Below are 16461 nucleotides of genomic sequence, written 5' to 3' on the forward strand. Positions count from 1 at the left end.
AGACATGGAGAGTATCCTGCTGAGTGAAATGAGTCAGAAGGAGACAGACATATGTAGAATGACTGCATTCGTGTGTGGTAGGGGTGGGGTGTGGGCGGAGGGTAGGTAAGATAGAGAAGGGAACAGTATGACCCAGTATGACAGTACCTGCTGGAAACGATCACGCTGGACAAGAACTGAGTGTTAAAAGTAGGTGTAAAGGGATATTCCTGATAACTTTTCAGTAAAACCGTAATGCCCAAAAGGGGGGGGGGGGAGAGAGAGAGAGAGAGAGAGAGAGAGAAGAAAAGCATGTCATAGAAGTATACTGGGATACTGGGTGGGGGTTGGAGGGTGATTGGAGGGTGATGGGAGGGAAACTGAGGACACTGGCGCTGGGAAATGTACACTGGTGGCAGGATAGGTGTTGGGACACTGTATGACTGAAGCCGAATCATGAACAGTTTTGTAAGAGTCTATCTCACAGTGATTCAATAATTTTTTTTTTTAAATCTCCCAAGGAGCAACAAAATCTCTAGAAGAAAAAAAAAAAACTTCAGCTGCTTTTGGTTCCAATGTCAGTCAGGTCAGCCCCGCTGTGAGGGCCTTGAGCGACAGCCTCAGAGAAAGTCAAGCTTTCTGCTGTAAGAGAACTGTTTGAGGAAGAAGGACTCAATGTGATGGTGACTGCTGGAAAGAGCACATATGAAATGTGTGGAAACCTTATTACGCTCAACAATGATGAGACCAGAGATCCAGGTGGATCCCCACTTATATATAAAAATAATTCAAAAGCATGTGCCAGGAGTAATTCCTGAGTGCAGAGCCAGGAGCAATCCCTGTATGTGCCAGGTGTTACCCAAAAGGCAAAAAAAAAAGGATGTGCTAAGAGTTCTTCCCATCAGAAGGATACTCAGAGCTAAATCCTTTGTGTGAAGTTCGCTTTCAGTCTGTCCTTGTAATGACGGACAGTGTAGTAATGACATCAAAGCTCACAGCTTTTTTTTTTGCTTGGACTGTTCCCCACCTCTATCCTGAGGGGAAGATTTTTCTCGCTGCATCTGGGATTTATACAGAAATTTAGCATATTTTTCACATATGAAGGACTAGATTAGGAAGTTCTTGTGTCTGTGTCAACCAAGAAAGTCAGACCTTTTTGGTTTGTTTGTCTGTTTTAGAGCCACACCCAGCGACACTCAGGGCTTTCTCCTGCCTCTGTACTCAGAAATTCTTCCAGGCGGTACTGGGGGACCATATGGGATGCTGGGGATTGAACCCCAGTCGGCCATGTCCAGAAAGTGTTCTACCTTCTGTATTATGGTTCCAGCCCCAAATCAGACATTTAAAAAAAAATCACAGTAGTTTCATACTTGTCTCATACTTGGGCTAGAGCGATAGTACAGCGGGTAGGGCGTTTGCCTTGCACGCGGTCAACCCAGGTTTGATTTCTTTGCCCCTCTTGGAGAGCCTGGCAAGTTACCAAGAGTATCTCACCCCCACAGCAGAGCCTGGCAAGCTCCCCGTGACGTATTCGATATGCCAAAAACAGTAACAAGTCTCACAATGGAGACGTTACTGGTGCCCGCTGGAGCAAATCAATGAACAACGGGATGACAGTGACAGAGTCTCATACTTAACATATTGAAATCAGGGGCCTGAGTGATATTACAGCAAGTAGGGTGCTTGTTTTGCATGCAGTTCATCAGGGGTCAATTCCTAGCATCCCAGGGGTAATTCCTAAGTATAAAGCCATAATAATCTTTGGACATTGGATAGATTCAATATTATCCAAAGATATTATCCAAAGATAATAATCTTTGGACATTGCTGGGTGTGGCCCTCCCTGCTGAAAAATAAATAAATAAAAGTAATCAGAAGACAAGTGTCAATGTTCACTGTTCAATTAATTACAAAGTACAGATAGTACTAGCCAGCAAACTGTGTTGGGGCGGGACACACACCTGCTTTACTCCTGGCTCTGTGCTCAGGAATCCTTCTTGATGGTGCTTGGGGGAACATATGGGATGCCAGGTGTAGGATAACACTGGTTTGTCCTCTCTCCCTTGCTACCGGGAGCTTAGGTTTTTCGGGTGATACCCATCACAGTGCTCCTGAAGCTCTTCCATTCCTCTGTGTTTATTGGAATGTAGCTCTAAACGTTTTAGGACAACATTGGTTATGTCCTGTTTCCCTTGCCACAGGGAGCTCAGGTTTATCACAGTGCTCCTGAGCCACTCCATTCTGGTTCTGTGAGAGTTTTGTGATGTAGGAATAGAACTACCTGGCCCCAGGTCTCAGCCTTCCTGACCCACCAAGGGCGGGGGGTGTGCACTGCAGGGGTGAGGTGACACCAAGGACGGAGGCCCTAAGTGTCCTGCAAGAGTTGACAGCTTCACAGTTGTAGGGCTCAAGAGGTGGCATATTGGGGAGTGGGGAGGGGGGTGTACTGGGGTTCTTGGTGGTGGAACAAGTGTACTGGTGAAGGGGTGGGTGTTTGATCGTTGTGTGACTGAGACTTAATCCTGAAAGCTTTGTAACTGTTCTCATGGTGATTCGATTAAAAAGAAAAAAAAAAGAGGTGGCATATTGGGTGCCAGATACTACAGGAGGTAGGGTGTTTGCCTTGCACGTGGTCGTCTAGGGTTCGAGCCCCGGCATCCCTCTGCACCACTGGGAGTAATTCCTGAGAACAGAGCCAGGAGTAACCCCTGAGCATTGCCCGGTGTGGCCCAAAAAGAAAAAAGAAAAAAGAAAGCGAGGTGGAGTATCAAGGTGTTTCAGGGTCATTTTCAGGAGCTGGTGTGGAAGACACTGGAAATTCTGTGACCTGCTGAGAACTCAACAAAGAGGACTGAGGGCAAAGTCCAGGCCCTTCCTTCCTCTTCCTGTCCAGCCCACCCAGACCAACACGGCACCTTTAATCCTCACATCTTACAAATTCACCAGCACTGCGGCTGCTTCGTATCAGGAACCCACTTTCAAGCTATTTATTAACTCGATGCTAATTGATGGGTTCCTAGATACTGAATGTCACGGCCCAGTGAATCAAAAGTAGGCAAGGGGACAGAGCAATGGTGCGGCTGGGAGGCTGTTTGCCTTGCACACGGCTGACGTGGGCTCGTTCCCTGGCATCGCATATGGTCCCCCAGGAGTCAATCCTGAGTGCAGAGCCAGGAGTAAACCCCGAGCATTGCCGGCTGTGAGCCAATGGTTTAAAGCCTGATTTCCAAGCATGTTCTGTTTGTCAGGTCTGTGCTGAGGGCTTATTCCTGGTTCTGAGCTCAGGGATCGTCCTGGGAATGCTCAGGGACACGTATGTGATAGGGATGGAAGCTGGGCAGGACACACACAAGGCCACATACAAGGCAAGTGCCTTCCCCACTCTGCGGCCGTTCCAGTTCCATTTCAACAATATTTGTCCAAAAACTTAGCACCCTTGTAAGAAACAGTAACAGATGTTGCTAGACACACTAAAATTTTAAATTCAATAGGCCTGCGTGCCCGGGAATAGACTGTGCTTTCATTGCTGTGTGTGTGTGTGTGTGTCTTGGTTTTGGTTTATGTCCAGGAGCATCAGGATTACTCCAGGCTCTGAGCTGGGAGCACTCCTGGTGGTGCTCACGGACTGTATGTGGGCCCAGGGATAGAACTGGGATTGGCCACAGTCAAGGAAAGTGCCCTGCCTGCTGTGCAGCTCTCCAGCTCTCATTGTTCTGCAGCTTCCCGAATCCAATCGCTCTCCCCCTCACTCTGCAGTTTTCCCCTTTGTGCAGTGTTTTTGCCTCTCGGAGAGCCCGGCAAGCTACCGAGAGTATCCCGCCCGCACGGCAGAGCCTGGCCAAGCTCCCCGTGGTATATTCAATATGCCAAAACCAGTAACAAGTCTCACCATGGAGACGTTACTGGTGCCCGCTTGAGCAAATCATCAATGAACAATGGGACAACAGTGCTACAGTGCTACTCTTCTCTCTTGATCCTTCCCGTGCTCCTTGTATTTCCTCTGTTTCATCAGAGATCTCCTCACATTCTATCACCCACAACTTGTTTATTTACAGTCCCCTGTCACAGAAATTTGTCACAAGAATCAGCTTAGTGAGGTCAGACTTTCCTTAATTGTTCACTAGATTCCTGGTGCCTGGGCAGTACTTAACAGCCGCCCTCCCTCCCCCCACAAAAAAACACATAAGGACTATCAAGAATAGTTGTTTTCATAGAGAATAGATAGTTGCTATGTAGAAAACCCCAGATAGTACAGATATGGAAATTTAACATTTTGTAAAAGTTGCTGAATATAAAAACTTAGCTAAAAATAGAAAATGCAGTAACTACAAACTATACGATACAAAAGAGTATCGAAAAGTAGAGTGTGGCTGGAGATAGCACAGCAGGGACAGTGTGGCCTGGCACGTGTTGACCTGGATCCCCGGAATCCCATATGGTCCCCAGAGCACTGCCAGGAGTAACCCTGAGCACGGTCAGGTATGCACCCCTCAAAAAAAAAAAGTATAAAGTCCCTAGACAACATAACGAAAGAAGGCATTTGTGGATAAAATTATAAAAGTTTATTGAAAGCCATTGAAAATACCTAGATGGAAAGCTCTACCTCACTCATGGACCGGAAGCTGCGATGTGATGATCTAATAAGTTCAATACAAATCCAATACAATGCGAACATTCTTTTGAAAACTTGTGGGTTTAATTCCAGAAGTTGTATGGAAAGGCGAAGGCCTAAGAATAGCCAAGAAACATCCAAGAAAGAAAAGTTGAGGGCAGTGGGATTTCTCCTGACCCAGCGGGGCCTTTCTTTTTTTTCTGCAACTGGAGCACACAGAATTGTGCAGTACTGCCTCAGGGCGAGACACACCGACAGTGAGCAACCCCCACCGGCCCAATTTATAAATCAGTGTTAGGGATTAGTAGGTGGAAGGAACTTTTCAGCAAACAGTGCTGAACAACCATTAACCCATACAGAAAAAAAATATATATTGAACGTCTAGCTCACATTTTCCACAAATGTGATAAGCAAAACTATAAAACTTTTACAATGCAATAAAGAATATCTTTAGAACTTTGGGCAGAAAATAAGGCCTCTGCTCCCATTGCCAAACCGCCTTGTAACCAGCTTAACGAAGCTCCTTTTCAAAAGCACTGAATTCCCACAGGACACGGGCGACGCGACGAACCCCGACAGTTCACACCTTCCAGACTCCCTCCCCTGCCGGAGCCACAGTCTCTGCTACTGCGGAAACGCAGGCGTTTTCCGACGGGGCGGCCCGTGCCCGGCCTCAAACTGCTTTGCTCAGGTCCACTCTGAGCTGGAGCCGAGGCCGTGACAACCGCAGCGTCCGCTGCCCGACGGTGCCCGGGACACTCTGGCCAGCAGCCCCCTCTGCGGACCCCCCGGCGGGCCCGGGCGCTGGGCCAGACGGAGCCAAGGCCGGGGGGTGCCAAGGCCACTGCAGGGCTCTGGGTCTTGGCATCGTCTACGCTGCCGGCCGAGAGGACGGGACGTGTCTCCTGCACCCAGGTGGGGGCCTTGCGCCCCCGTGGGGGACGGGGGTGTCCGCCGGACGGTCGCATCTAGCAAAGCCACACAAACTCCGGCCCGTTGCGACCCGGCTTCTGGGCCCTTCTCCTAGTGGCACTGGCCCTTCCCACAAAGGACAACGACGAAGTGTGCTGTGTGCTAGCAACATAACTTAAAGAGGGAAACAGGAAAACAAACCAACCGAGACCCCTACATTTTTAGAAAACTGATTGGAAAAGAAAAGCCCCTCGCACGGCCGAGTCCCACAGCGGGCGCGCCCGCGGTCCCCTCACTTGGCGTCGCCGGCGCCCTCGGCTCTCTGCGACGCGGCGGCGGCGTCGCGGCCCTTGGCGGGGTTGTTCCCCTCCTTGGCCGCCTCGGCCTTGCCCTTCCTCCCCTTGGCCGGTTTCTCCCCCTTCTTGGCGGGGGTCTTCTTGGGCCGGGGCTCTGCCTTCGGGGGCGCGGGCTTGGCCGACAACCGCGCCGACCTCCGCTGCGGCTCCTCCTTGACCTTGGCCTTGTCCCCTTTGGCGTCGCCTTTGGCCTTCCTCTTGGGCATGGTGGCAGCGGCCAGTCCCGAGGGCGCCTCCGCGGGCCTCACGCTGCTGGGGAAACGGCTCCTGAACGACACACAAAGCGTGGGGATGAGGAGACGGGCACACACAGGGACCCGCGGTGTGCGCGCGGAAGACAAACGCATTCACTTCGGGCAAAGGCGGGAGATTATCCAAAGCACTTTCACTGATGGGTGTTTTCCAGGGAACCTTGGGGGAGGGGGAGGGCCTACACACAGGACCCCCACAGGAATGGTTATTGCAAACCACGTATTTTCAAAGAACTAAACCTCACCCACAGTTTTTCTTTCTTAGTCTTTTTCTTTCAAGTGGGAACCACACCCGGTGATGCTCAGGGCTTACTCCTGACCCTGCACTCAGGGATCACTCCTGGTGGGCTCCGGGGGGATCATTTTGGGGGTACCCAGGAGGGACCCCGTGCTGGCTGTGTGCAAGGCAAATGCTCTCCCCACTGCGCGGTATCTTTTAGCCCCCAATTTCCTTCCATAGAAGAGATACACCTGTTAGGAACTGTGCCTAGAATCTGATTCAGCAGCAGCAATGAATAGATCATAACTAAATACAAACTATGAAGGGTTCTAGGCTAGAGATAGCATGGCCGGTAGGACATCTGCCTTGCATGCATTCATCTGAGTTTGGTCCCTGAGCACTGCCAGGAGAGCTCCCTGGGCGCATGTGGTATAGCCCCCAAACCAAGGAAAAGTCTGGACAAGTTATAGAGGGACAAAAACTCTTAAAGGGGCTGGAGCAATAGCACAGCGGGTAGGGCGTTTGCCTTGCACGCGGCCGACCCGGGTTCAATTCCCAGCATCCCATATGGTCCCCTGAGCACCGCCAGGAGTGTGACCCAAAAAGCAAAAAAAAAAAAAACTCTTAAAAAAAATCCAACTTTGATTTATTTTTTTGATTGATTTTTTTTGACCCAAAAAGAAAAAAAAATTTGAATGGGGTGATGCAAATGAAATTAAATTTTTAACTGGATGGTGACTTTGGGTGCCCCAGATTACTCAACCTGGCATGGGGTCCGGAAGCATCTCTACTGGCCCCACTTTTTTTTTTTCTTTTTAGGTCACACCCAGCGATGCACAGGGGTTACTCCTGGCTCTGCACTCAGGAATTACTCCTGGCGGTGCTCAGGGGACCATATGAGATCCTGGGACTCGAACCCGCGTTGGCCGAGTGCAAGGCAAACGCCCTACCCGCTGTGCTATCACTCCAGCCCCTGGCCCCACTTTTTTCTACTAGAAGATGAGAGAGGAAGTCAACAGAAACAGGTGAGCTTCCGTTCTTGGCCGCACTACCCTCAAGAATGGACATGGCACCCCACCGGCCTCCCATCTCACTCTGAAACTGTGGTTCTTGGCCCACCCCGGAGTGGGAATGACACAGTGTGTTTCCTGGGTGCCGTCTTCTTCGTGTTCGATCCCTGCGGGCCATCCCAAGCAGTGACCCCATGACGGCCACACGTGAAAGGACAGAACACAGCAGGTGGCAACAAAGGTCATTTCAAGGAGACCATGCCACCAGCTGGATGCTGCACCTGACAAAGGAAATAGAAATATATTCCTCGAAACTCACCTTGAAGAATCTTCTCAGGAGTCGGGGCGGCTGACTCTCCAGAGACCTTACAGAGGAGACAGATGGACAGGTATAAGAAAGGGTCAGTGGGATAGAAAGTCATTTTGTATCCTTGAAGGCCAAAGAGAATTTTGGAGGGAGGAGTTCTTGCCACATGCTGCTGTTAACTTTACAGAAATTATTTGAGGAGGAGAGGGGCTATTTTTAAGGCAATGAAATTATTCTGAAAGCTGTTTGTTAGAGTGGATCCATGAAAATAGCATTTGGGAAAATCTAGAGGACTGTGTTCAAACTGTGATCCCTAATGGAAATGATGGGCTTTAGTTAGTAACAATGTATAAATTAGTTCATCAAGGTAATAAATGTACCATACCAACGTAAATTGTTAATAATAGGAGAGACTGAGGCAGGGGAGGAAAAGTATATAAACTGCATAGAAAAATCCCTGCATTTCTTTAATTTTTCTACAAACCTAAAATTACCCTAAAATATTTATGTCTACCAAAGTAATTTTTTTTTTTTATTTCAGAATTAGGGATGGAGTGTGGGATGGGGTTGGGGTGGTGGGAGGGATACTGGGAACATTGGTGGAGGAGAATGGGCACTGGTAGGGATGGGTAAACAATCACTGTATGATTGAAATGCAAACACAAAAGTTCATAAGTTTGGAACTGTACCTCACAGTGATTCACTAATAAAAAATTTTAAAAATTAAAAAATTAATTTTTTTTTAAATTTTAAAAAAGAAGTAGGGCTGGATAGTACAGAGGATATGATTCTTGCCTTGCTTGCATTTGACTCAGGTTTGACTGTTACCTGGCATCCCATAGGATCCCATGACCCTGAGCACGGCTGACTGTGGCCCCCACAGCCAAAAATAAATAAGTCAATAAAATTAAACTTAAAAAATTAAAACTCAAAAATATTAAAATAATTCAAGAGGGTTAGGGTATAGCTCAGTGGCAGAGGACATGCTAGGCATATGTAAGGCCTTGAGTTCCATCCCGGGCACTGCCCACACAGGTCTGGCCTCTAGGAAACTATGGACTTACTCCTGGTTCTGTGTTCAGGAATCACTCCTGGCAGGGCTGTGACACCCATGGGGTGCCAGAGATTAAACCCAGGACAGCCACGTGCAAAGCAAGTGTCCTGTACTAGCTCTCTCTGCCCACAAACATTTTATTCTTTCTTTTTTTTTTTTTTGGCTTTTTGGTCACACCCGGCAATGCACAGGGGTTATACCTCCTGGCTTTGCACTCAGGAATCACCCCTGGCGGTGCTCAGGGGATCATACGGGATGCTGAGAATCGAACCCGGGTCAGCCATATGCAAGGCAAAAGCCCTACCCGCTGAGCTATTGCTCCATTCCCAAACATTTTGTTCTGAAAAAAAAAATAGTAATAATGTTAATTAAGAAGATACAGACATCACAGAATTAGTAATACTCCATCATGCATGTTAAAGAAAAACTTATGAGTTGGCAATTTTTTTTTTTTTAATCTGGGGGTGGGAGGTTACACCCAGCAGTGCTCAGGACTTACTCCTGGTTCTATGCTCAGGGATCAGTCCTGGCAGGCTCGGGGAACCGTATGAGGTACCAGGAATCAAATCCAGCTCAGTCACGGGCAAGGCAAGAGCCCTATCCACTTGAAATTATCACTACTGGCCCTCAAATAAAACTTTTAGAAATGCTATAACTTTTGGTGCTCCAGAGATAACATTTTCAGTATTATCACTATCAGAGAGAAAAATTAAGATAGATACTGAGGTCATTTTCCCAAGACATGGCAACAATCTTTAACTTGGAGCTTTAACAATTCCCCTTTGTTAAGATAAATCTTCTAAGGAGAAAAATCACATTACCAGAGAACAAATTAGTGAGCTTTTGAATTACTCATTTTCTTAGAACAAAATACTTGTGGCTGTTCTCAACTCATTTAACACAGTGACGTCAGTGCTGCAATTTGTACTAGTTAATTAAGCCGCATCCAAGAGCAAGCCACTGGTGGTCCGCGCCATGTCACCACCGTGAATCAACAGGGCTTGTTCGCATGTTTGATTTTTCAGTTCCAGGACAGAGGTTGGAGCCAAGGGGCTGGTGAAAAAGCTTGAAACGCACTGGTCTGATGGGATTGCTCCTTTGGCAGCCGCAGGTAAGAGGGACCTTGTGCTCTAGCCTTTGCTTACAATTCTTGAGAGCTGTGAAAACGTGAGTCTTTCTTCTGGGGCTTCTTAGAAGCTTACATTAAAGGAGAGAAACAGCCTTTTCCTTATTCAAAACAAAGATGAATGGTGAAATCTGAAGAAAATAATCTATTCCCACGGCAATATGCTTACAATGAGTAAGGATGGGGAGATGCGGGTGTGTTACATTGTGGGTGAAGTTAGCAGAACAAAATTTGGGAATCAACTTCGTGGGAATTCCCCAAACCATGTTAGTCATGTACATGAAACATCCATTTCTGGGTCTTTTTTTTTTTTTTGGTTGTTTTTACCTCTTGGCTTTTTGGGTTATACCCAGTGATGCTCAGGGGTTACTCCTGGCTCTACACTCAGGAATTACTCCTGGCGGTGCTTGGGGGGGATCATAAAAGATGCCAGTAATGGAACCCGGGTCAACCACGTGCAAGGCAAACACTCTACCCACTGCACTATCGCTCTGGCCCGACTCATCCATTTCTGTCTCTGGAAACAGGAAGGTGTTATGGGCTGAATTTTGGTCCCTTCCAAACTCACAGGTTAAAACCCTAAGTTCCAGCAGCTCAGACTGTGCCTGAGTGTGGAGATAAGGACTCTCAGGAGATAGTTAAGGGGAAAGAGATACTTAGGTGGGTCTTCATGCAACGTATATGAGGGGCTAAGGGCTGGAGAAGGGAGCTTGCCTTGCGCATGCCCACCGGGGTTCTATCCCGGCATCCCATAACCTCTCCGGAGCACTGCCAGGAGTCATTCCTGAGTGAAGAGCTGGGAGTAACCCCTGAATAGTGCTGGAGGTGCCGCCCCACCCCCAAATGCTGGGTTAGTAGAAGGGATTAGTATACTGACAACCCGGGTGGGGAAATCAGAGGCCCCGGAAGCAAGCAAACCTGCCTCCCACCGTGGTCCTGGAATCTCTGTACTGAAGACACACTCGGCCTGCGCTGTTTTGTTCTGCTAAGCCAGTAAGCCAAGGACTTGGCAGGAGAGGGTAAAGACCTTAGTGTCGAGTGCCACTGCTTGAATTTAATTTTGACGTTTTACCCATGCTCAAACAGGAATCTCTTCAATTTTCCGTTTCCAGCCCACCTCCTTTTCATAGTGGCCGTCTCCATTGTGCACAAACCCAATCCCACCTCATCCAATACCAACCCCCCCACACACACACACAGACACAGAGGCACATTCTAGAATCTTCCTGTGCTCCCTAGGCAACAGCTCTTGTTTGGTCCTCACCCCCACCCCTAAGTCAGAGGGCCTCCTCCTTGCAAGTGCCTTGGAAAGGGCTCTGGGGGAAAGTTGCTCCTAATCCCGGGTTTAGGGAAACGGGATCAAAGGGCACAGTTAACCCATGAAAGACTGGAGGGCGGATGAGGCCACCAGCCCCCGGCATCCTCCAGGGACTACTTTGCTCTTCTCCTCCCAGAGGAAGTATCCGGGGAACCGGGGTCTCCTTGCCGGGTGAGAGAGGAAGGAAGGGAAGATGAGAAAGGCAGAGTTGCCCAGGACCCGGCACTGCCGCATCTTGCCAGAATGTTCTGGGTTGCAGGAGATGGGCACTGGCTTCCAGACAAAACGTCACTCATCTGCCACTGGTGGTGAGCTCTGGGCATCCTCAGCTCCCACTCACAGAGCACGATGGGAGAGCAAACCCCCAATCCCCCCTCCCCTATTCCTGGGGGGGGGGGCACCACCTTCACTGTAGCTCCGAGCGCTATGGAGGGGCCTGAAAGGCACATGTCTGCGCCAAAGGCCAGAGGTAGCACATTCCCAGCCCTCGGGGCACCGTGGCGGTGGAAACACTCGGCTTTCGGGAGGGGAGAGCAAAGGGGAGGCGTGCACAAGGCCAGGAGGGAAAACAAAGAAGGAAACAGCTCCGAGGGGGAAAAGGGCCGCTCTCCTCTCCCCGGCCCCCAGCACATCCCACCCACATCGGCCACTGCAATTAATCAGGAGCAGCGAAAGCTCCAGATCTGGCTCCTTCGGAGGCCTCCCAATGGTCACGCCAAGCCGAGACACAGGAATGGCTCCCGGGGGGCCCCACGGAGGATGCACTGGACGCCGGCACCTGACGTGACGCGACTACTCTGCCACCCAAACGTGGCAATGCATCAATTGCCCCGGGGCCGTGGCGGGCCTGAGGCCGGGGGGTGGGGGGCGATGGGGGGGCGGACAGCGGGGGGGGGGGGTCCCCCGTCCTGATTGCAAAGAGCCGCAGGGACTTTGCTCAGGTTCCCAGGCACCGCGGCCGAATCCACAGTTGGTTCCGTCCTTAATGCCTCTGAACTTGGGAATGTTCTTTTCCACGCGGAGAGCGCAGGGCCAAAGTGGGGGGCGGGGGAGGGCTCGGGGGAGGGCTCGGGGCTTAGGGGTCCCGCGGGGCCCGGCGGGGATGACGCCCCGGAGGATGCCCGCGTCGACGGGAAGGAGGGAAGCGGGGAGGGGGGTACCCAGGGCCTCCCCCGCCCCCTCCCCGCCCCACCCCCCGGGCCTGTTCAATCGATCCCCAATTTCCTGCTGCCCCCCCACCCCCGGGCCTCGGGTCGGGGTCCCCCACCCGCCTCGATCCCGCCTTCCCGGGGGGTCTCGGGGACGCTGCAGAGGGCGGGCTGCAGAGCGCGGCCGTCGGGGGGCGCGGGGGCGGCCGCGCACATCCCCAGCAGGCCGGCCGGCAGGCGGGTCCCGGGTGGTCCCCCCGGCCCGGCCTCCCCCTTACTTACTCGAGTCGCCGGCGCCGTCCGGGGGCGCGCGGACCCCGGGCCCGAGACGAGCTGTGCGGCGGGCACGGCGCGAACAGGAAGGCCGCGGGGAGGCGAGGATGCGCTTCCGGGGCTGCGGGCGCCCCAGGCCCGCGGTCCCCTCGCGAGACGTGTGGCGGCCACCCCCGGCTGCGGGCCCGGGCTGGAGAGCCGCAGCACGGCCCCCGGGACAGCGGGGAAGGAGAGGAGGGGACTGTAATTTCGGAGGGCGTGACAAGCGCGTCCAAAAGAACGGGGAGGAAAAGAAGCGTCTTGTTTCCGCCCGGTTTCGAACCGGGGACCTTTCGCGTGTGAGGCGAACGTGATAACCACTACACTACGGAAACGCCGTGCGAGCCGTTCGCCGCAGCCGCCTGTTCTTGCTGCAGGACACGCCCCCTACCGGCCCAGCCCTGGAACGTGCGCCATGGACAGGCCCACGGGTCCCTTTCTTCCCAACGCCGCGACCCCGACAAAGCCCTGCCACTTAAAGACGAGAAGGCGAATCTCATTCTAGGAATTTAATTCTAGATATGGACGGAAGGAGTAGAGCAAAAGAAAGGCTTTACTCTTTGTGGCTAGTCCTCCCTGACTCTCTGAATTTCCAGCTTCTCATCTTTCCCTTTTGCTTCTAATCCATCTTTCGGTCGGAAAGGATCCAGGAAGCTGGGCGTGACCTGGGGGGGCTGTGCCTGCGGTAGGGGGGATGAGGGGTGGGGGGCTGAGCGCCTCCTAGTGAGCGCGCTTTGATTAGCGCCCCCCCCGGCCGGATGTGGAATTACACGGTGGAGGAGCGATGACCCTCGTTGTGGTCCAAAGAGGCGCTTCCTCGCTCCAAAGAGCCAGGCCAGCTGCCTCTGCCGCGAATGTTCGGCTGCCATCGAGTATTCTGGTGGTCGGCGGACTTTGAAAAAAGAGAAAACACAGCGCGCACACCGAGCCAGCCAGGAGTCGAACCTGGAATCTTCTGATCCGTAGTCAGACGCGTTATCCATTGCGCCACTGGCCCTGCACGTAGGAGGGTAGGCGGCGAACAGGCCTTCATCCGAAAGCAGGCGGCGGCCGCGGTCTTCCTCGGAGTGTTTCTACCCGAACCCGAAAGCCGCTGTGCCGGGCCAGGGCCCGTTTGCAGCAACACCCTAGTGGCCGCTTGTGCACACGCCGCGCGTCCGTGCCCGCTTCTCGGTCTGTGTGCACGCTCCACGCCGAAAACGCTAGAAGGCCGTTGTCGCGCCCCCCACCCCCACCTCTGCAATCACGCTTGGATCCACTGAACCGAGTGAACCCCGGAAATGCAAGCGTGAAAAAGAAGATGCGACTCCCGCGCTCCGGAAGATGAGCTGGCCGGAGATGACAGAAGCACTTGAATGCAGTGACGGCGCCGAGCGCCGGGGGAAAGTCAGTTATCCGAGGGTGGCAGGATGGAGGCGGCCGACTCGGCCTCCCCTGCTGGTCTCCCCTTGGGTTCTTTCATACTTGATTTTCAAGATATTTCCTAAGCCAGACTGTGCTAAGCATCCTTAACGCCCGCGGCGCCTCCCTGAGGCCCCCAGGGCAGAATTTGACACCCCTGAAAGCGCGGGCAGGAACCCTCCCCGCTTTCTCCGGAAGCGACAGTTTCCTAGGTCTGTTTCGGCCCCTCGGATTCTGCAGTTCAGTGAGCACTGTACACAGGATTACCAGAGATGGCAATTGTGGGAAAAGAGAAGGCGTCAAACACAATTCGCCTGGCGTTGAGATTAATGCATTTGTTTTCCATTCAAAACGTTGCAATAGCTCTTTTAAAAAATGCACGGTTCCTGCTCTTTTTTGGCCTAAACACAGAGGTAGATGTAGTATGGATGCCTCCCCAAACAGAATAATAGGATTTTTCTGATCAGGTTTTGTTCTATGTCCCTCACGGGGACTTTGGTGGTTATGGGAGTCATCACAGAATACTTTTTAAAAAAAAAACAAATATATGGTATTTCAGAGGAAACCAGTAGCTGAAATATTTTATCAAAATACTAAGAATGTACAATATAGTACTATTGTACTATATTAATGCACAAAAAAGACAAAACCCAGCAGTCGCTATCGAATACTCTGATTTCAAAACAGTAATGAGCACAAATGATATTTTAAGAAACTAGCAGCAACTATAATTTGATATAAAATTGTGATTTTCAACAATGATTAAAGTCAAAAGGGCTGAAATACGACTTTTGTTGCTCACATAACGGGATAAAAACATTTATCAATAAGTTAGTCAAAAGGAAACAAGTGGTTTTTCCTATCTGAGATCACAAACTACTCACTCTGTCAAAAATGAGAAAGTCCTATTCTGTACCACGTATTATAATTTTAAAATTATATCTATATTCTGAAGAGGAGTCTGAAACATGAGTTATGCCTGAATTTTCAGGAATGAAGCAAATTGGGTTGCTTCGTGGTTCTATTTTATCTTTATCATATGTGCCAGAGAGGCAGGACAGTTTCCAGAGTGTTCCTTGAAGTCACTCAAAAATGGGCTTCAGCTAGGCAAGCTAGATGCCCTGTCGACCTTGGCTCTCCCCAGGATTTGTCTCTTGTTTTGCAGGCTGCTCTGTCTCTGCCTTGTTCAGCACCTGACAGGAGCCGAGGCACCTTTTGGACATTCCCCTGGACAGTCTTCTTTTCTGACTTTCTGTTTCTAGCTTCTAATCTTTTTCTCTGTGGCTGTAGCAGCTCCAAGCAGAGTTTAGAAAGGAGGAAAACGCCTCGAGGATATGTGAAGCTGAGGAGTCTGAAATCTGAGGCCAGCAGGCAGGCAGGGAACTCTCAGGCAGGCCTTGATGCTGCAGGATTTTTTTTTTTCCAGTTTTTGTGCCTCACCAGGTAATGCTCAGAGGACCCTATGGGGTGCCGGAGATCAATCCCAGGTCCACCTTGTGCAAGACAAACCCTCCCCTTTGTAGTATCTCTACAGCCCCTTGAGACAGAATTTCTTCTTTCCTCAGGAAAGCCTCCATTTTGCTCTGAACACTTTGCCACCGGTTGGATCAGGACAATCCTTGCAGATAAGGGATGGATAAAACCCACCTTTGTAACTGAAGATCACTTATAAGGAAGATTGTACTTAAGGAAAGATCATCTTTCCTTATAGCCAATAGAGTTAGCCGCATCTACAAAACACCTCCCGTCAAGAAGGTATTACTGAATTACAAGGGGGTATTGCTGAATTACTGGGTACCATAGCCAGGAGAAGCTGGCACAGCAAACCCTCCATCACAATGATCCACTATTTATTCTCCGCTCTTTCAATTTCTCTTTTAGGAATTTGAGAACCAGTATTGTTTGCTGAGAAACTCCCCTGTTTGTTTAGCCTGTTGGCAGCGCCATGTACACCTTTCCCATTTCTCCTTGACTGGAACAGAGCCACCGTGAGAAGGCTTTCCAGGATTCTTGGTTACACTGTGCATTCTGGAAATGATTGTTTGCGGCTGCTATTTCTCTTTCAAGTCTTGTCTCTGACTAACTTAACATCGTCTTGGACTGCCTGGAACTTCAGTGAGGATTTTCACAGTCTAAGGAAAAATTCAGTTGTCTTAGGCTCTTCTGCTCTGTTGGGTACCTGCCAGTTTGATCAAGCAATACTAGCTGTGACCTGCTGTTCGCGAGTATACTGCCTCCAAACACACGAATATGATAATGCTGTATATAATCTTACAGTACTAAGGAAGGGTGTTTTCATAGAGTGTCATTTCAAGTGTGTGAGCTCTTTATTCCAATCCTCACCCTATCTTGTCTGCAGTAGAAAATAAGAAGGAATGGTCTTCTAGAGTGCCACATATTGGTACAGTTAGAAATAAGAAAATTTGTTTTCAGCATCATAACCATCACCCCTGCC

The 16461-nt window shown here is 50.4% G+C and overlaps 1 protein-coding gene and 2 non-coding genes across 3 annotated transcripts; all 3 read right to left on the bottom strand.

Moving 5' to 3' along the window:
• Positions 1-4850: 4850 nt before the first annotated feature.
• LOC105943479 (high mobility group nucleosome-binding domain-containing protein 4-like) lies at positions 4851-12926 on the bottom strand. Its single transcript, XM_055128927.1, has 3 exons — positions 12576-12926; positions 7660-7705; positions 4851-6126 (listed from the first exon to the last, which is right to left on the bottom strand). The coding sequence occupies exon 3, from the start codon at positions 6063-6065 to the stop codon at positions 5796-5798; it is 270 nt and encodes an 89-aa protein (XP_054984902.1). The 5' UTR covers positions 6066-6126; positions 7660-7705; positions 12576-12926; the 3' UTR covers positions 4851-5795.
• On the bottom strand, positions 12868-12940 carry TRNAV-CAC (transfer RNA valine (anticodon CAC)). The gene has a single exon. It is a non-coding gene; the product is annotated as a tRNA-Val (tRNA).
• A 589-nt stretch (positions 12941-13529) lies between these two features.
• On the bottom strand, positions 13530-13602 carry TRNAR-ACG (transfer RNA arginine (anticodon ACG)). Its single transcript has one exon. It is a non-coding gene; the product is annotated as a tRNA-Arg (tRNA).
• Between the last annotated feature and the right edge of the window lie 2859 nt (positions 13603-16461).

Source organism: Sorex araneus, chromosome 2, assembly GCF_027595985.1.
Source record: "Sorex araneus isolate mSorAra2 chromosome 2, mSorAra2.pri, whole genome shotgun sequence".
NCBI lineage: Eukaryota > Metazoa > Chordata > Mammalia > Eulipotyphla > Soricidae > Sorex > Sorex araneus.

Bases quoted from the DNA above. Each gene is read 5' to 3' on its own strand.
- LOC105943479 (XM_055128927.1), bottom strand. From the start codon at position 6,065: ATGCCCAAGAGGAAGGCCAAAGGCGACGCCAAAGGGGACAAGGCCAAG.